The 20,556-nt window shown below is 49.8% G+C and overlaps 1 protein-coding gene across 4 annotated transcripts in view; it reads left to right on the top strand.

Annotated features, from left to right (window-relative positions):
- The window catches only part of Sned1 (sushi, nidogen and EGF like domains 1), a 59,430-nt gene that overhangs the window by 18,312 nt on the left and 20,562 nt on the right, over window positions 1–20,556 (top strand). For 3 of the 4 annotated variants that reach the window (XR_012908184.1, XM_075951779.1, XM_075951776.1), the window contains exons 3-16: window positions 2,369–2,509; window positions 3,023–3,185; window positions 5,169–5,294; window positions 5,626–5,739; window positions 8,327–8,440; window positions 8,573–8,686; window positions 12,054–12,179; window positions 12,419–12,523; window positions 12,656–12,769; window positions 13,252–13,368; window positions 14,578–14,694; window positions 14,898–15,014; window positions 15,206–15,319; window positions 15,914–16,087. Coding sequence is in view for 3 of the 4 variants with exons in the window: in XM_075951779.1 (XP_075807894.1) it covers window positions 2,369–2,509; window positions 3,023–3,185; window positions 5,169–5,294; window positions 5,626–5,739; window positions 8,327–8,440; window positions 8,573–8,686; window positions 12,054–12,179; window positions 12,419–12,523; window positions 12,656–12,769; window positions 13,252–13,368; window positions 14,578–14,694; window positions 14,898–15,014; window positions 15,206–15,319; window positions 15,914–16,087 (1,756 nt within the window). In the remaining variant the exon portion in view is untranslated. The remainder of the gene's footprint in view (window positions 1–2,368; window positions 2,510–3,022; window positions 3,186–5,168; window positions 5,295–5,625; window positions 5,740–8,326; window positions 8,441–8,572; window positions 8,687–12,053; window positions 12,180–12,418; window positions 12,524–12,655; window positions 12,770–13,251; window positions 13,369–14,577; window positions 14,695–14,897; window positions 15,015–15,205; window positions 15,320–15,913; window positions 16,088–20,556) is intronic. The other variant, XM_075951777.1, reaches the window with a different exon arrangement.

The following is a 20,556-nucleotide window of genomic DNA, read 5'->3' as shown; positions in this document are numbered from 1 at the left end:
AGGATTTCTATTGGAATGGCTCGGTTCTCGAACAGTTCCAGGGTGGGGCAGAGGGAGAGAGGGTCTGTTCTTGGTGGGATATTTTTTGTTTGTTTGGTTCTTGTAGGTTTGTTTTGTGTGCACGCGTGCATACGTATCATGCGTGAGAGAGAGAGAGAGAGAGAGAGAGAGAGAGAGAGAGAGAGAGAGAGAGAGAGAAGAGGGAGAGGTATATCGCGCATGTGTCTTCAAGTGTGCATGCCTACGGACAGGCCAGAGGAAGACATTGGATGTCCTGTTCTGTGTCATTTTATCCCTTATGTCATCTAGACAGGGGCTAGCGGTAAACTTTGGGCTAGGCTAGCAGCCAGCAAAACTCAGGCAATCCCCCTGTCTCTACCACCCCAGCACGTACGCTTATGTGCACACACAGGCTTAAGTGTGGCCATGTTCCAGTGTGTACTAGTGCTGGATGTTCATCTTCACACTCGTGTAGCGAGCCCTTGTACAGCTGGACCACCAGCACAACTGCTGGGGTTTGTTTTGTTTTGTTTTGGAGTAAGGTAATCATGTAAACCAGGTTGGCTTCAAACTCACTACGTAGGTGTGAATGACCTTCAACTCCTGACCCTCTCACCTCAGTTTCCAGAGTGCTGGGTCTACAGGTGTGTGCCGGCATACCTGACTGTTCTGTTTGTCTTTGGTGAGGGTGGTTGGCTGATGTTACCCATCCAGATGGGTACTTGCCAGCACTTACTATATACATAGGCCTGTTCTGGATACTGAGCCACACAGAAAGAAAACCTGAGATGCAAGTGGCCTTTCAAAAGGGCTTTGGTAAGGGCACCTTCTGGGTGGCAGGTAGTGTCCCAAGCACTGGATAGCAGCCCTGGAAAGACAAGCCCACACTGTGGGGCTTATACAGGTCCCTAACAAAGACAGCAGGCGCTGGGATATGCTCAGAAGTGCAGTCTGTCCGGGTAGCACCTGCTGGGAAGGCTCATCAACCCCAGGTGGATCTGTGTATTTCCTTGCTCTACAGCCCCGACCACTGACCTCTGCGATCGTCACCCTTCCCGCCACCCACACAAAGCATTAGCATTCGTCTGTTTACTCTCTCCTGCCAGATTTTATATGAGAATGATTCCCGCTCTGCTCTCCATTGTTCCCAATGGTTGAGACAACCTTGGGCTGTGAGGAGGGCCCCCATACTACCAGTGCCTTATGCATGGCCCTTCGAGATCCTACTGCGAGACGCATCTCCAGAACAGGCTGCTGCCCTCGCAGGGTCCCCTGCAGGCATCCATTTGAAGGTGCCCATTCTCTGCACCCCAGATAAGCGCTCTGTCAGTTTTCTTCTTTGCTAACACTGCAGGCAAATCAAGGAATGCTTTTTTAAAACTTAGACATCTTTGGCTTCTACAGATGTTAGATATTTTTTTCTAGTATCATTGCTAGAGCTAACGTACTTATTCATGCCTTCTTCCAATTTTTCTTAATACTTATGGTCCATTTTTATTGTTCTAAGTTCTTCTGGATATAAAGGATAACAGCAGTCTTATCTGCTGTTTGTTATGAATACATTTTTTTTGCTACTGTCTCCAAACATTTTAATATCACAACACTTTTTCCACTCAGAGACTTTTGTCCATAAATGTATTGATCTTTCTTTTGGTCTTTGCTATTAATAAGCATCATAGAAGTCCTTCTCTGAGATGCAACACATATTACCCAGGGTTTTCTTCTAGAAATTCTATGATGCTTGTTTTAAAACCATACTTGAGCCAGGCAGTGGTGGCACACACCTTTAATCCCTGCTCAGGAGCAGAGGCAGGAGGATCTCTGTAAGTTGGAGGCCAGCCTGGTCTATAAGAATTTCAGGATAAGCACCAGAGAAACCCTGTCACGAAAAAAGAAAAAAAAACGAATACTGGATTTGGGATTTGTTTTCATGCATGGTGTGAAGCGGGGCAGGATGCTAGCTTTGCCCTTTTTCAGTTTCCCATATGTCCCAAGATCATTTCTTTACCCCAGTCTAAAATGCCTTCTTGGGGTACACTGTTCAGCAATATTCATGGAGTAAAGGTCCAAAAAACGTAAACCCTAATATTAGCAACTGCTTTTCCTCTTCGTTTTTGTTCTTACCACAGAGATTTTGTGGGTTTGGCTGAGGGAGTGCTTCCGCCTCTATAGGAGCCTGAGCCCCTTGTAGCGGGGGACCATGTCTGCTCCAGGTGTTCTGGCCCTGTCCCTCAATGTTCGGGTAGGCTGTAGAGATAGACAAAACTACCATGGTCCTACCTTGCTTGACTGTGCATTTGGAAGAGAAATGGCCTTTGATGTGGGGCAGGGAATGCAGCCAGTCACAGCTGGCTCCTTCTCCTGGCAGGTCAACACATTCCAAATAGTGCTCATCACCGATGGCCAGTTCTCCTTCACCATCTTCAACTACGAGGCCATCCTGTGGACCACAGGCACACACGCCAGCAGCGGGGGTGATGCTGACGGCTTGGGAGGCATCGCAGCCCAGGTAGGCCAGGCTAGAATTGGCATCCACCCTGCTCTTCCCGCCCAGGTACCATGGGCAGAAGCGGTAGGCAGACATCCACTGTAGCAGATACCTGCTCCCCTCCACTTCTATGTAGAGATCAATCTGAGGCAGCCACGGTGACTCTGTCCCTCAGGCCTCTCAGTGCCCAGAACCACAAGAGCCCCTGGTACCTTTATCCCTTCCTCCCTGATAAGGGTCTGTGTCCCAAATGTGTCAGGAGGGCTGTGCCCATCCCTCAAGCCATGCTCCTCCACTCACCTCTGGTCCCCAACTTTCTCCTGGGGCAAAACTTCCATGGGCCCTAGATGAGGCCTAGATGCTGAGTGTGTGAGTGCTGGAAGCTAGGGAGGAAGTCGAGCACCACGCTTGACTGGAGGGACTACTGAAGTCAGCAGACCCCGGCATCTACCGTGTCCTCTGCTTACAAGGCCATCCTGAGAGAGGCCTCAGTGACTATAAGGAGACCTGCCTCCTTCTCTGCCCCGCTCCCAGGCAGGTTTCAACGCAGGTGATGGGCACCGTTACTTCAACATCCCTGGGTCACGCACAGCAGACATGGCTGAGGTGGAGACCACCACCAACGTGGGCGTGCCCGGGCGCTGGGCGTTTAGAATCGATGATGCCCAGGTGCGCGTGGGGGGCTGCGGCCATACAAGTAAGAGGCTCAGGGAGGGGAGGGCTGAGGAACCTTGTGGCAGTAGGGGTGGGACTCAGGGGCTAGAACCTATCCCCCACCTCCCTAAATCCCCATCCACCCACCCCTGCCCCACAGCCCATCCTGTCCCGTGCCTCAGGTGATCTGGGTCTTCTGGGAGAGGAACAGAGTAGGGTCTCTGCCCACATCCCACCCCTGCCTCCATCTCAGGGGTGAGGGGAGGGAGACCGGGACCTCCATAAGCCTGATGGTACTGACAAGCCAGAGCTTCGTATGGTCCTTCTGGTCTAGTAGTTGTCAGGTGACCCTGGTAGCACAGACTGACCGTGCACCCACTCAGGAACCCCAGCTCTACCACCATGTGGTCTCTAGAAGGTACTATATCCAGAAACACCCTGCCCACAATGCAGAGGTGTCAAAACACTAGCTGACTGACCAGTAGATCCCTTCATCACAAACCCTCCTAAATCCGAGCTGAAGACATGTCCCTGCCGGGACCCACACACACACTTGTTGGTCATGTGGATGAGCCCACAGAACAGGGTGCTTTTCCTCGGCACTGAGTCCCCTGAAGAGAACTCAACTGGGAAATTACACAGAGCAGCCACAGGTCAGGGGGACCGTGGGGTGGAGGGGAGATGAGGATGAGTGTACTCAGGACATGCAGGGCTGGGAAGGGGGAAGTTGGCACACACTTGACATGCTGGGTACATAGCAGGCCAGCCTGGGAAGCTGAGCTGAATTCCATGCCATCCCAGTCCCAGAGCAGCAAGTGGAACACTTAAGGAGGCAGAACCCCAGGGCAGCCCCAGCCCTGCTCCTGGCCAGCAGTCAGCTCTGATACTAGGACCTTGGCCAGTGGCATGTCACGTGGGCCTGTGGGTGCTGCTTGCAGTGGGGGCTGGGTCAGGTCCCTTGCCAAAGGCCAGAGTGTTAGGTTCTGGCAGAGGAGCAAGGGGCACGTATGGGCAGACCATATTTTTGAAGCTGTTACAGCTCAGCTGGAGGGGGACTCTCAGGAGAGCATCCCACCAGATCCTTCCAGGTGCCCCCCTCCACTGCAGAGCACCGCCCCCAGGTCTATGGGATAAGATGGAACAAGAAACAGCAGCAGAGATGCCTTGGTACTGTGCTGCCTCTAGGAGCAGGGACGTAGCTATGCTGCAAGCCCCGGGGGCAATTGTGGGGTGTTATAGAAACGTGAGATTGCTCAGAAGGGAGGGCACCTGCTGCATGGAAGTCTAACTCCTAAGCAAGCCCAGCTTCTGGCCATGGCTGCAAAGAGCAGCCAAATTTCAAGTAGACCAGGTGAGCACAGTGCTGCTAAATCATCCCAGTTGACAGAAAGGTAAGCTCCCTGATCAGAAGACACCACAGTCTGAAGAGTGTGGGGGACCACTAGTCCTCCCTGGAGTCCTCCTCCTAGCAATAGGCGATTGGAGTCCTTGAGACTTTCTCATCTCCTGCCTATTTGTGATTAACCTCTTATTTCAGGAGCCCAGCCAGAAATTACAGAATGGAGTTTGGGGGTTGCTGAGGTCTCAGGGGAACCCCGGGAGGCCTTCTTAAGAGCCTGTGCTGTGATAAACACTGGCTGTGACAGCTTCTCATTTTACACATGTAGGAACCAGGAGGGTAGCTGAGCAGCCCTAGAAGTAGCCGTGGTAGAAGTAGAAAGGATTAGAGAGATAAGAGGAGTTGTGGGTGCAGGTGATTCTGGGGATATCTGTCTCCACAGGAAGCCAGAGTCAGAGCCTAGAGCCAGACATTAAGCCTAGAGACCCTGGCAAGGGTACCTGCAGGCAAACTGGGGTCCAGCTCAAAGACCCAGAAACTGAACACAAAGATGCACGGTCACCAATGTCATGGTCACTAAACTGACCCTCTGGTGGAGGGAAGGGAGACGTAGCCATTGCAGGTGGCTCTCCTGCCCACATTCTTGATGCAGTGGCCTGAGGCTTGGGCTCCTTCCTGTGTCCGCAGCCTCTGTGTGCTTGGTCCTGCGTCCGTGCCTCAATGGCGGCAAGTGCATCGATGACTGCGTCACAGGCAACCCCTCCTACACCTGCTCCTGCCTCGCGGGCTTCACAGGGCGGAGATGCCACCTGGGTGAGTCACTGGCACCCAGGTGGGGACAAGGTGCCCATTGATTGCCCTGCACGACATCACTTTCTCACCCACTGGTCATACACCAGGCTCAGGGGATACTGACAGTGGCACTGAGGGCCAAGGTCTCCTTGCTCTTGATGGAGAAACTGATGGAGGTCTAAGGCTATGGCCATGTGGCAGTGAGTGCTGTTGCTGCTGCTGGGGCTCCTAGCCACTCTAAGTTAAGGCCTGTCTGGGTTCGGGGCTTAGTCTGTCCCCCACCCCTACCCAAAGCCCTGGCAATTCCTTCACAGTTTCCTCTACTGAGGCCCCAGCCTGCTCCATGTTTCAGATGTAAACGAGTGTGCCTCCCACCCATGCCAAAATGGTGGGACCTGCACCCACGGTGTCAACAGCTTCAGCTGCCAGTGCCCCGTCGGCTTCAAGGGACTCACCTGTGAATCAGGTAAGAAGGCACCGACCCTGCTAGCTGCTGCAAGACACAAGACACACAGCTAGGGGAGAGTGAGACTGAGGACAACAGAAGGACTTGGCACCAGCGTGGGCAGTCTAGAGAGTTCTGTCATAAGGGAGTGCAGGAGCCCGATGTCTTATGGGGTGGGCAGGAGCAAATATGGGTGAGTGTAGCAAACACAGACTTCCTGTCCCCAATGCTTCAGAATAGATGAGAGCCCAGGTCCTGCACTGGCCGGGGTCAGAGTCAAGAGTCTTCTGGGTGTGAGAAGGTGGAGGATTTCCGGGGTGAGATGGGATAGCTTTCAGATGGGGAGGGTAAGGCACATGCTCACAGAGCACAGGCTTTCTGCCACACTGGCCCTGAACCAACTGCTCCCTCCAAGGCTGCCACAATCTGGGCAGGTGCAGGGTCGGGTCCTGCTGCTTCTCCACTGTTGCCTTCCAACCGTTGGAGCCCTTTGTTTTCACAGTTCCAGCTCATCTGAAGCGTCCCCCAATAGATTCAGGCTCCGGGTTCCTACTGTCCACTGGTACCACCTGAGGCCCTCCTTCTTGCTCTGTACTGTCCCAGAAAGTGGGCATTCTAGCCTCCAGCATCACCATGTGGGCTACTTCAAGGCAGCCCCTGAACTGTAACCACCATACCCGACCCAGCTCAGCCAAACAGGCAACCCCTTCACCCCCATAGTGTCCTACATCATCTATCTAACCGTCATTATAAATACTACTACAGTGTCACAATGATGATCCTCAAACTCTTTCTACTTGTGACCCCTTTGCTAAAGAAATTTTTATGTAATCCCAGATATATACGTACACAAAATCACTATATAAATCAAACATTTATATAAATATATAAATCATATTGAAATTTATCTTTAAACTACCAAAAATACATATAATTTTACCACTGATTAAAGATGGAAGCAGCCAGGAATGGTGGTGAATTCCTTTAAAGGAAGCAGAGGCAAGTAGATCTTTATAAGTTTGAGGTTAACCTGGTCTACATAGAGGGTTCCAGGTCAGCCAAGGCTACATGGTGAGACCGTTTTTCAAAAAAATGAGAGAAAAAAAAAAGTGCCCTCAATTAACAAGGTATATGTGCTTATTTATTTTTACATAAAAAATTAAATTGTGGCTGAGTATTTGATAATTCAGGGCATCTTCAGTAATTCAGAGCTGATGAATATTTTGATTTTATAATCATCAATGATAAAAATACTGCTTCACATAAATGTATAGTACAAAATTACAGAAGTATATTTAGCACCATCAGAAATGCTGAAAACAGCCCTGGTCCCAAGACAAATATAATACTAATTTGATACTTCCGTGCTGAGGAAGGATAGTAGGTAAGCACCAAAAGCCTTTGCTTACATAAGACATTATATTTGCGCTAGAAGAAAAGTGTGGTTGGTGAGGGGTTTCAGGCAGGGTTGTTCATTGGTCTTGCCCTGCACGATGGCAGGTGGGGTGTGGAGTGTACATGCTGTGTTCAGCATTAAGGCAGCTCTGAAGCTGAGAGTCAACACTGCCAAGACCCCCTCAGATCCAGGATGCATTTCATTTTGAATTTTTAGTTATGCGGTCAGCAGTACTTTGCTGTTGCAAATTTTTCACAAAATCTGATTTCAGTTATGCAGCCACATATGGGATTGGCAATGCACAGTTTAAGAGCATAGGATTCAGAACGTGTGTTCAAATAGCTTCCATCTCAATACCTCCGTCTAGAAAAACAAGCCTATCAAGATTCATGGTCACAAGAAGCTAAGTGTTAAATTTCAGGGTACACACACACACACACACACACACACACACATTTTTCCTTGAGAAAACTGTAGTTGAATGACACTAAGAAGATTGTACACACACACACACGCACACATGCACGAAGGAACGAGTTTGTGAAAGAAATGAAAAGGAAATGTAATTTTTGGTGCAGACAAAGATGGGATTTCCATTTGGGACGAGGGGTTTGCAGTGACCCCTCAGCTGTCCAATGTGGACAAGGCTACGTTGTTCCAGCCCAAACCAGAGCCTGGTTGGTCCAACACATTCCGGGCTAAAGAGCTTTTCCTCAAGCAGGGGCTAGGCCCTACTTGCCCTCCCTGCGCCAGCAGAGCTAGGTGTGGGAACTACTGTGCAGACGAGAATGAAGGATGCTACCATGCTGTCCAGGGAGGACTCAGCCTATGAGGTGTGAGAACGACCCCAGAGGACAGGAGCCGATCTGGGCAGCAGCCGTTCCTTAGCCACTGAGACAGGCTGGAAGCCCCAAGTCCCAGCAGCACTCTGGATGCATGGCAGAAGCTGGTTCCATTCTCCCTACATCCTGTCCAGCATCCATGCCCCTCCTCCGTTCCAGGTTTGCTGAACGAGAACCAATTCATACAGAGCTTTGGGTACCCTTGGGTACTGCCCTAGCCAGGCTTCCTCCCAGCCTGTCACCCCTCCAGAGACAACCAAGATCCTCTCTCATTGAGCCTATAGCTATCAAGGGTGAGGCCCAGTGCCTGTCCTCAGGGACTTCTGCTCATCAGGCCTCCAATACCCTGTCTACTCCTCCTTACTTGTAGCCCAGTCTCCCTGTGACAACAAAGTGTGTCAAAATGGCGGCCAGTGCCAGGCAGAGAGCAGCTCCGCAGCATGTGTGTGCCAGGCTGGGTATACTGGGGCCACCTGTGAGACAGGTGAGTGGCCTACACACAGGGTGGGGGGTGGGGGACTCTGGGTAGCAGGGAGTGCTTGGGAGGGCTCCCTTCTTGAGGTTCAATATGGTCACAGTCTGGCTTAAGCTAAGCCCGTATCTTTCCGGCCCCAAGATGTGAATGAATGCAGCTCCGACCCATGCCTGAATGGAGGATCATGCGTTGACCTGGTTGGAAACTACAGCTGTGTTTGTGTGGAGCCCTTCGAGGGACCTCGATGTGAGACAGGTAGCTGCCACATAGTCCTCCACCGTGACTGCAGCTTGTGCAGTGGCTGTCATTTTAGCCACTCCCGGTTCCTTCCTCCCTTCCCGCCCCCTTCTCAGCCCTTCCAGAGTCACCGAATGGAAAGAGCAGGAGGCAACCAGGTTGGGCAGGCCTTTTCCTCCCTGGGCATTGGTCTCCATCTAGAACATGCAGGGGCAGATGACACCATTTCCAAGTCCGTGTTTTCAACTCAGGGTTCTATACTCTTAAGTTCTGTCTCATTCCTGGCACACAGGGGAAAGAGCTGTGGGGAGCAGACAGAAAACTGGCCTTTGCCACATGGGACCAAGTGTGCTCTTTTCTACCCTACCTCATGTTTTAAATGTTGGCTGTGTCTTGGTAGATCAATGACAAAGCCAACTAGAGATTGCAAAGCATGGTGTAAAAATGTGATAAAAGGCCGGGCTGTGGTGGCGCTCGCCTTCATTCCCAGCACTCAGGGAGGCAGAGGCAGACAGATCTCTGTGAGTTCGAGGCCAGCCTGGTCTACAGAGCTAGTTCTTGGACAGCTAGACAGCTAGGGTTGTTACACAGAGAAACCCTGTCTCTGGCTAACTTTAGGGTTCACAGTTTACCCACAAGGAAGACCCAGATGGATGGATGCTGTCAGATGCCACAGCAAGAGGCCAGGCCAGGCCCTGGTGAAGGCCTGAGAGCAGAAAGCGGGAATGGCGCCCTCACTTGCTGACTGTATTCAAATCCCCATTATTTGGTTCAATAACTGCCTTGCCTGAGTAGTTATGGAAAGATCGGTGTAGTGCACTAAATTTATATCAGAAAACAGGCAAGTGCTTTCTCTTTTTTTTTTTGAGACAGGGTTTCTCTGTAGCTTTGGTGCCCGTCCTGGAACTAGCTCTTGTAGACCAGGCTGGCCTTGAACTCCCAGAGATCCACCTGCCTCTGCCTCCCGAGTGCTGGGATTACAGGCGTGCACCACCACCGCCCGGCTGCTTCTATTTTTGTAAAGAAATATTGTTTTATGCCAAAAAACAATGCTGACAGAGGAGGATTAGTTGAGCCCAAAAGTTAAAATGCCAGCCAGAGCAACATAATGATACTGGTTTTTTTTTTTTAAAAAAAGTGTGGTGGGGTGGGAAAAAATAAAAACAGAATAGAGACTTCTACATACTAGTACAGTAAGTTTGTTAAACTTACAAGTATAAACAGTGGGTCTAACTACAAGAAGTTGGTCAGGATTATATATTTTTTAAAAAAGATTGTCACTGGGCAGTAGTGGCACACACCTTTAATCCCAGCACTGGGGATGCAGAGGCAGGTGGATCTCTATGAGTTCAAGGCCAGCCTGGTCTACAAAGTGAGTTCTAGGACAGGCTCCAAAGCTACACAGAGAAACCCTGTGTTGAAAAACCAAAATAAGCAAACAAAAAAACAACAACAAAACCAGATTATCTAATCTGCTGCTAGTTAGCTACCCAGGAAATTCCCCTTTCACAATCAACAGCTAGAAACCCAGACAAAATCTATAAAATTGCTGTCTTCAGCCATTAGACCACAGCACAGAGTTATCAACCCTAGAGAAGCCCTATCCTTGCTCCCCCAGATCCTGCTTGGGGTATTCCAGGCCATCGTGTGGCCCAAGTGACCAGTCCCTCTGACTTGAGGAGGAAAGTCCAACACAACAGCAGCTAAAATGGGAAGCAGATCAGTTGGAGTTCTGGTGGAGGGGAGGATCCTGGCAGCAGGAGGCCCCCTGTCTTGACTTGGCAGATCTGGGCCAGGGATTCTAGCAGGCTGGCAAAGAACCACTGGAAATCAGGAAACCCAGCAGCTCCTCAGGCTCAACAGGGCTGGGGAGAAATCCAAGGAGCTGTGGAGCTCAGAGAGCCCACACCCTGGGCCAGGGTGGAGCAGAGCCTCTCTTGAGCAGGAGCTACTGTGGAAGAGAGGAAGAAGTTGCTAGAGGACTATACCGGCCTGGACGTGTCCCCAGTAAACCTTAGAAGGAAATGCAAAAGGACCAGCGGACCCCAAGCCTTAACTGTGTGCAGAATAAAATCCTACAGACTTACCACAGAATAACAGGAATCTGACAGAAACCAACACCTAAAATTACCTCAGTGAAGTCATTAGGTATGAATTCAAAGAAGTAAAGTAACCTACAGACAGATGAAAGAATTACTAGGCACAAATAATCAACTAATAAAAATAGGATTAATCTTCTCAAGACTGTTAAGGCAAAGAAACAGGAGATATGTTTAACATTGCTAGCGGTGAAAACTGTGTCTGAATTTCTAGAGTCCAACTGGTAGTAGTAACAGCTGGTGAGACACTGAACAACAACAACAACAAAAAGCCAATGAGAGAGAAAATAGAAACAACAGACAATGCAGAGAGTAAGACTGGAAAAAAATAACTGAGCACCAGGGGCTGTTAAATAACGTGAACATCTGGCATCAGAATCTGAAGTCTGAGAAGAAGAAGGAGATGAGGGAGGGAGTTACACAAACAGTAGTTGTAACCAAAAATTTCCCAAATTTGATGATAATTGTATCCCAGGTTTTCAAGAAATCCACGTGACTCTACAGAGTCACACTATGTCCAGTCTTCTGGACATTAGAGATAAAGAACTCATCTTCAAAGCCGCTGAGAGGAGCAGTGGCTCAGGAGTTAGGGGCTCTTGTTGGTCTTCTAGTGGACCTGAGTTCCATTCCCAGCATCCATGGGGCTAACAACCAGCTACATCTCCAGTTCCAGAAACCCTCGTCTGGCCTCTGGCACCTGAACAAATGTGACATACACGTAATCATGAATAAAAGTAAACCATTTTCTAAACGTAAGTCAGCAGAAGTGTTTCACATCTAGAGAAGCATGAGCAACAGGAGATGCTCACTAGGGGCCAGGCAAGCCCAGCATCACCAGCCTAGTGCTACAGAACTACATTCCAGAACCGAGGAGAGATGAATACCTGCTTGCGGAAGCAGTCAACAGCATGCCTTTCTCCTGAAAAGTGTTAAAGAAGCCGGGTGGAGGTGGCACACACCTTTATCCCAGCCAGATCTCTGCGTTAGAGGCCAGCCTGGTTTACAGAGCAAGTTCCAGGACAGTCAGGACTACACAGAGAAATCCTGACTCAAAAAACAAAACAAAAACAAAGAGAGAGAGAAATGTTAAATGAAATTCTTTAGACAGAAGAAAATTATCTAAGACAAAAACATAGATCTACTCAGAAGAACAGAATGTGAGACGCCCAATGTGAGAACTCAACAGAGGCCAGGTTCTCCTCCATATCCAGCAGCCATGGCTGATCTTGCCCCGGCCATTCTCGTCTCTCTCAAGTGGCTGCTACTTATCACTGTCTTTCTCGTAGGAAGCTACCCAGTGCCTTCCCCCTGCCTCTCCAACCCCTGCCAGAACGGGGGCACCTGTGTGGATGCAGATCCGGGATACGTGTGCGAGTGCCCTGAAGGCTTCATGGGCTTGGACTGCACAGAGAGTATGTTGGGGCTGCCGAGGCTGTGTCCCAGGGCTGGGGCAGGAGAAGGGGGGACGGGCTGCCTATGGCAACATCCTCCCTTGGGTTATACATGCAGGAAACTCTACGAGGGAAAAAATGTGTGAGTGTGTGTGTGCTCTTGTTTTGTTTGGCGGGGGGGGGAGGGGGGGCGTAGGATTGGCCAGGGTTAAGAGAGAGAAGATTTCACCCATGGAAGCTTCTCTCTTGTCCCCATGCAGGGATCCCCAATGACTGTGAGTGCCGGAACGGAGGCAGATGCTTGGGTGCCAACACCACCCTCTGCCAGTGTCCTCCGGGCTTCTTCGGGCTCCTTTGTGAATTTGGTAGGTTTTCTGCCGGATCCCTGGATATCATTAGCAGGGTCACTGGGTCTTGGAGGCGGGGGAAGCACCTTCGTCAAGGAAACAAGGTCCTCGGGAGGTGAGTGGTCACTGAAGGAGCTTCTTCCTTCGCAGAAGTCACAGCCACACCCTGCAACATGAACACGCAGTGTCCAGACGGAGGCTACTGCATGGAGTACGGCGGGAGCTACCTCTGCGTCTGCCACACAGACCACAACATCAGCCACTGTGAGTGGCTAGGGCAGGCCACCAGGGATCCTGGACAGTGGTCTAGCAGGAGAAGGTGCAGGTGATGCCACACAGCCAGGATTAACAGAGATGACGACAGCTTCACTTGCATGGGTTGCAGGGGTCTCCTTCACTCCCTGGGGGAAAAGATTTTGACAAAGATACGGTACCACAAGCTACCATCCCTCAGCCCTTAATGCATACAATTTTGTGTGACCGATGCATTTACTACCATTAGTGTAAAGGCACTGATCGGTTAAGTGCTACGGGTCAGAGATACCTTGTTGGATAGGAAGCTTGAATGCTGCTAAAATCAAAGAGCAGGAGAAACTGGGGCGGGGAGCTTGAGGCCTTAGGGCTAAAGTGAGCAATGCAAAGGCACGCAGAATATATTTTAAGAGGCCTTGGTTTCAGCCAGAAGGGATGTCAAGGTGACCCTAGCAGACCCATGCTCCAGGACAGCATTTCCCCTCTTCCCCCAGCTCTGCCGTCACCCTGCGATTCAGACCCTTGCTTTAATGGAGGCTCCTGTGATGCCCACGACGACTCCTACACATGCGAGTGTCCCCGTGGATTCCACGGCAGGCACTGCGAGAAAGGTGACGTGTACGCGGGACAGGGAGGGAAGTGGGGTGAGGGATGGGGCGGGGTGTGCTCTGGAGCGCAGCTGGGGGCGGGGCGGGGCGGGTTCGGGTGGGGAGGGGGCGAGGCGTGCGCCGTCCCTGTCTCCGCCGTCAGCACCACGGAGAGCTCCCAGCCCGCAAGCCCACAGCTGTTGGTGTGCCTTCTCATCATTCTCTCTCTTTCCCCGGAGATTCCCGTGGGTTCTTTGCTCCAAGGAGCTCTTTGCTCCATCTAGGGCAGCATGTGCCTCGCCATCTTTGACAGTTAATTTTTTCGTCACCTTTGTCACAGCACTTCGTCACTGGTTTGCATGCCTCAAGAGGCTTCATTTTTCCCCTCAGCATTTTTCCAAATAGATTTTAGAATGATTATATTGAACTTAAATTTTTTCCATTCCGATTTTGTTAAACGTAGAGGATGCAGACATTTTACATTGATCCACTTAGAATTTAAGTGTTCTTCCATAATGCATTGCAGGTGTTGCCATCTGCACCCTTCCATGCAATAACACACGGTGACACACGCTCTCACAAACCAAGCATCTCAAACATCCCCTTGACTTTGTAACCTGATGCGGTGCTATGGGCATCCCACAGCCTGGCTGTTTGGGAGAGCCAAGACCATAGTGGATATATGAGGAGCCGCCCATATCACCTCTCCTTTTGTGTACCAGGGGTGTCTGAGACCCTCGCAACTGCCTCCGTCCCTGAAGTAGCAGAGAGGGCTACCCCTGAAACCCCATCTGCTCTGAGGGGGACCTGTGCATTTGCTAAGGTGGCATAGGAATGATGAGACAGAGACACTTGTTCCTGTAAGCCTAGCCTGGAGGTGTGGTCTCTGGGAAGGATATCCCGGAGCGCTGTGAATTCTGTGGCTGGGGGTCCAGAGTAGATTCTGGAAGGGTCCTGTATGTGTCTGCTGTGACTTGGGGCTCAATTCTCCAGTAAAGAGAGAACCGGCAGGGTTAGGGCTTACAGCCTGTGAGTTCCACCCACCCTTTGTTTAAACCTGGCTAATTTAGCTCCTGCTATGTTGGGTCTTGGGGCATAGCTGAGAAGCAGGTCTGACTTCAGGCCCATCCAGTACCTACCAAAGGGTTGGAAAAGCAGAGTACAGTAACAGGAATTCTGTATCGCTAAGGAGGCTGACCCACGTTCACCATCTTTCTCTGTCTTTGCGCACAGCCCGGCCACACCTCTGCAGCTCGGGGCCCTGCCGGAATGGGGGCACATGCAAAGAAACAGGCAATGAGTACCACTGCACCTGCCCTTATCGCTTCACCGGGAGACACTGTGAGATTGGTGCGGCCCCAGGGCAGGGGTGGATGGTGAGGGACATGCTCTGAGCTAGGGCCGAGCCAGCCAGAATCCAGCTGGCCAAGCCCTGACCACCATACACCTGCTTCTCAGGAACACCTTCCTGAAGTCTTGTTTCTGGGACAGTGGGAACTTGGAGAGGTTGGTGTCTATAACATTTGACTGTGATAGGTATCTTCTGCCTCCAGGAAAGCCAGACTCCTGCGCCTCTGGTCCCTGTCACAATGGTGGCACTTGCTTTCACTACATTGGCAAATACAAGTGTGATTGCCCTCCAGGCTTCTCTGGGCGGCACTGTGAGATAGGTAAGGTGACAGAAGGCAGGGATCCTCTCCTGGACACATGAGAAAACTGGATCAAGGGGCAGAACTGGGCTGGGAGGGGTAGGCGGTGAGCTGAGTACAGGAAGCAGGACGCCTCTATTCAATGCATGCCTCCGTACAACGCCGAGGACCTTGAGAGAAACATGGTGAAAAGGGTCTTCTGTGTTTTGCAGCCCCCTCCCCCTGCTTCCGGAGCCCATGCATGAATGGGGGTACCTGTGAGGATCTAGGAGCAGATTTCTTCTGCCACTGCCAGCCAGGGTATACAGGACACCGGTGTCAGGCAGGTGAGAGCCAGGTGGGTGGGCTGGGAGTGTGGCATCTTTTGCAGATCCCCTAAGAGCTGGGCAGGGTAGGGAGGGTGTCCTGGTTACTTTGCTGCTGCTGTGACCTAGCACCATGACGAAGGCAGCTTACAGACAGGTTTATTGGGAGTTTACAGTTCTTAGGGTGAGTCCATGACCATCACGGTAGGGAGCATGGCAGCGGGCAGACATGGTGCTGGGGCAGTAGCTGAGAGCTTACTGATACACAAGCATGAGGCAGAAAGAGAAAACTAACTGGGAATAGCATTGGCTTTTGAAACCTCAAAGCCTGGCTCCAGTGATACAAACTCTGTCAACACCACACCTCCTAATCCTTCCCAAACAGTTCCACCAACTGGGGACCCAGTATTTAATTATAAGCCTATGGGGGCTATTCTCATTCAAACTACTGTGGGAAAGGGAGAATCAGTTTCAGAGGTGTCAGCCCCCAGAAACCAAGCCCTGTCCCCTTGAGCAGGTGATGTAGACATCAGGCCTCCCTGGTCACATGGTTAGAATAGAGACTGGACTAAGTGGACATGCTGACGCTCAGGGAATGCTGATGTTCTCTTGCAGAGGTGGACTGTGGTCGCCCTGAGGAGGTGAAGCATGCGACCATGCGCTTCAATGGAACTCACATGGGCTCAGTGGCCCTGTACACATGTGACCGTGGCTTCAGCCTGACTGCTCTCAGCCACATGCGTGTCTGCCAGCCACAAGGTGTCTGGAGTCAGCCTCCCCAGTGCATTGGTGATTCTGTGGGCCCTCAGGGAATGGGTGGGCAGGGCCAACACCTTTCTCTCACAGCCATATGCAGTTATATAGAGCCTGCACGCACGCCCCTCCCCCACCTCCTCTGTAAATGGAGGCTGTACATCCTGTGGAGACACAGGTGATTGCTATCAGCTTTGTTCTGCGCTAGGCCTATTTAGAGCATCCCTGTCCTCAGAGAGACCATGAGCAGAGTGAACAGCAGCTGCAAACCCACAACTGCAGAAAAAGTAGCTGAGGTCAAGACTTAATCCAAGCGCAGGGTCCGAAGAAAGCAGATCTCAGTTCAGGGCCCCCACCCAGAGTTGTAGAATCAAGCTGCATTTAAGCAAAATCCTAGCCCTCACCTATGCACTGAAGGAATGCTATTCCAAGCAGCATCCTCTCCAGGGTCATCCTGTGAAGCTCTTACCATGGCTGCAAGTGCATGGCATCTGCCATCAGGAACCGTGTGATCATCAGGCAGTTCTCACGACACCTACGCTGGGACAGCACCTACGACAATTACCATTTCCCAAATGCCTGGAGAAGCCCACCCCACTGTGCGGCCCCACAAAGATAAAGAGTTCTGAAGAGGCCAACATGGCCTCAGGCATCTATCCTGCCCTCCCAAGTTGCATGGTGCCTCTCTCAGTTCTACACCCCCCCCCACCCTCCGAACATGTTGCCAGGCATGGAGCCCTGGAGAGAAGAGGGCTCCAGCAAGGAAAAGAGATCCTGAGAAGCACAGCAGCTGTCAGTGGAGACAGAAATAGAGAAGATGACTACACAGCATAAAAGGATACTCGTCTACTGGACACATTTTATATTGCACCGTCTATAGTGAGAGTAGGCAAAAGGTCATATGGCGTTGGCCATGTACAAAGGGATCAGTAGAAATCAAGTAGAAAGATGAGATTTTAAACCACAATAGTTAAAATAACCAGCGTAATTTATTAGTAAATATTGATGAAGAATAAGTCAGTAAGTTGAAAGACAGTCACGAGAACTTCCCCAGAAAAAAAAAGAGGAGCAGGTTATGTACCAAAGAAAGTGTAGAGCCTGGAGGGGAGCAGCAGCACCAAGCCAGAGATGTTAGAATATCATGGGGGTAACAGTAAAACCTTGACTAGCCAGGGGGGACAGCATGGTGAAGGAATCACCTCAGCATCAGACTTCTCAACAACAGTGTCAGAGGGGAGAGAGAACGTTCTTTTCAGGGGCATTTGGGTGAGGACAGACAATCACCCTGGCTGAACTGGAGATAAACACCATGAGACCTGTGAACCTCTCAGAGCTGACGGTCCAGAATGTCAAGCGTCCTTTCCTATGTCAGAGAGGCTGCTGGCGCTTTTCTCTCAGGACAGGGAACCACCCTGAGTAGGGGTGATAGGGAAGGGGAGATGAGCCACAAAGCAGGGCAAATCCCGTAGGGCCAGCCCAGTGCGGCGATGGCAGAGATGCCGAAGTCCCAGAGCAAGTCTTCACACAGCCTGCCACATGCCTGTGAAACCCGCACAGGTCTGAAGACAGCCACCCCATTCTCCCACAAGCCTGAGATCCGAAACCCAGCAGGAGAGGCCTGCTCCAGCCCTTAAGAATTTAAACTAACCCCCAGACGCCTCCAGCAACAGTGAATGACTCAGTAACATTAGAGGCAGGCAGATCAGCCTGCAGGCTGCAGGGCAGAGAACAGCTTTCCAGCCCAGGGAAGAAATGCCCTACTTAGGTCTGTACTGTGTTTACCCTATGCTGGAGGAACAAGAAATCACAACAGATAATCTAGGAAAGAAATTATTAAAACAGGTCTACAAATGCCCCAGATATTGGAACTCACAAGCAAGGACTTTAAAATGCCACTATTACACTATTAAAACAGAAAGAAAGAAAGAAAGAAAGAAAGAAAGAAAGAAAGAAAGAAAGAAAGAAAGAAAGAAAGAAAGAGAAAGATACAGCTGGATGGTGGTGCATGCCCTTAATCCCAGCACTCAGAAGGCAGAGGCAGGTGGATCTCAGTGAGTTCAAGGCCAGCCTAGTCTCCCAAGCAAGTTCCAGGACAGCCAGGACTATTACGCAGAGAAACCCTGTCTTAGAAAAAAAAAAGGAAGGAAAGAAGAAAGAAGGAAAGAAAGGATCCAGCTGAATGAGATAAAAAAGAAATTTAAATGACAAAATAGAGACTCTAAACTGAAAATGCAACATTATGATAATTACTGGGATAGGCTGGTTTAAACTGGATTTCCAACAGAATAGACACAGTAGGAAAAACAATCACAGCATAACAAAATTATACAAACTGCAAATCAGAGAGAAAATAATTTTTTTTTTGATTTTTCGAGACAGGGTTTCTCCGTAGCTTTTGGTTCCTGTCCTGGAACTAGCTCTTGCAGACCAGGCTGGCCTCAAACTCACAGAGATCTGCCTGCCTCTGCCTCCCGCGTGCTGGGATTAAAGGCGTGCGCCACCACTGCCCGGCGAGAGAAAATAATTTAAGTAAATTATAAATTGTGAAAAATTAATTTCTAAATGACAGAGACTATTTGTTGAGAATAGTACTGCCTCAATTCCAAACTACATAGACATTATAAAATTTGAGATTATAGACTAATATTCCTGAGGATAAAGACAAAAAAACTTTAATGAAATATTACTAAGTCTAACCTAGTATCACAAAAAAGACTAATGTCTCGGCAAGTCGGATTATCTCAGGAGCAAAGGCTGGCACAGCATCTGAAAGTTGATCCACATTCACAATATTAGGAAACAGGAGAAACCATGTGATTCTCATTTGCTCCAGGACAATCTCTCTGCAGACCTTAGCTATGATAAAACAAACTCCTCACCAACTAAAAACAGAAAGGCATTTTTTCCTCAGTCAGATTAAGAGCATCCATGAAAACTCTGCAGCCAACAAAGATTAATGGTGGAAGGATGCCCACCACAGGGAAAGGCCACCCCGCCATGGCTTTCCCACATTGCCCAAGAGGTCCTGCTAAGGTGAGACGCTGCCCTAGAAGGCTTAGCCGTCAGCAAGGAAAGGAGGGGTCAGCTGTGTGCACAGAAAACCCTAAGCAGATGCTACCAGAGAAGCTGCTGACACAACCCACAGGTGAATGAGATTACAGGAAATGAGGCAGGCTGTAGGACAGTCCAGTTCCCATAGTCTCAGCGGGAACATTTGGAGAATGCAGTAGAATGGTGCTGTGCGCAGCAGCGTCGGAGCCGCAGCCTCTGCGTGTGTAAGAAGAATTACGTGAAAGCTAAGGCTACAAGGTGCAGAGAAAGCAGATGGGGAAAATGTCCCAGACATCTGATGATTACAGCATTTGTTTCCAGTCATTAATAACAGTGATTGACTGAGGGAGGGGCAGAGACTTACATATCACTTTTGTGTGGGAAATATTGGTTCACATCTTTTTTGCTTGAAGGCAGAAAGATTCCTTGGACCACAAAAAAAAACCATGCGAAAGAAAGAAATGGACAAATTGGGGTATGCAAAAATTAGGAAGTTAAAGCTTTGAAGAAAGTAACAGAAAGCGAGAGGATGTGTATGTATGACTATAGATAGGTCAGAGAGGTCTCAAGACAGAGAGACAGAGGACCAACTTCAAGACTACTTGAAGAAGAGCTGTAGGAGGCCAACGGACATGGAAATGAGCATTTTACTTTGCAGTAATCAGGGAAATGTAACTGCCAATCAAGCTGCTAGATGCATTTTGCTGGCCACATCTGAGAAGTCCGGAAGCCTGTTGGTGAGAACATGGACAACAAATTGTCTTATCCGTCGCTAGAGGGACTCTAAGTTGCCAGAAACGCTTGGAAATGATTTGGCAATTTGCTTGTTGAGCTGACTACCAATACAACCTATGTCTTAACATAGTAAACCTGAGAAACTCACCTATCTACACCAGGTTATTTGGAGAACTTTTACAGCAGCAGCCTTTGTAGTTACCAGAAAGAGAAAAAAAAATCTCTAGCGCCAACTCAAGTGTTCGTCAATAAGAAGTATGATACTTCGATCAACTTTGGAGCATTAACAGCAGAGGCAGCGGTGAACCACAGGGACCCACACAATATGGAGGTCTCCCACTAATGAAAGGTTAAGTGAGAAAGAACTCCAATCATGGCACTCTGTCAAAGTTCAGAAGCAACAAAATCAAAGCCATGTCTTGTTCAGGTAATTCAAAAAAGTTTAGGAACTGACTTTAGGCCTGGGAATGGTGGCACACGCCTTTAATGTCAATACTCCAGAGACAGAGGCAGGAGGATCTATGAGTTCAAGCCCAGACTAGTTTACAAAAAGAGTTACAGGCTGACCACAGCTACATAGTGAAATCCTGTCTCCAAAAGTAAGTTTAAAACATAGTTTTAAAGAGACCAAGAAATGACAAACATTGGGTGTCTTACAGCAGGGACGGACCTGTAAGCCGATGGGAAGTATCACTCTGGCTTCTGGTCCCAGCACTGCT

Source organism: Microtus pennsylvanicus, chromosome 17 (genome assembly GCF_037038515.1).
Source record: "Microtus pennsylvanicus isolate mMicPen1 chromosome 17, mMicPen1.hap1, whole genome shotgun sequence".
NCBI classification, from domain to species: Eukaryota; Metazoa; Chordata; class Mammalia; order Rodentia; family Cricetidae; genus Microtus; species Microtus pennsylvanicus.
Note: the sequence above shows the minus strand (reverse complement) of the source record. Positions and strands in the feature narration are given on the sequence as shown.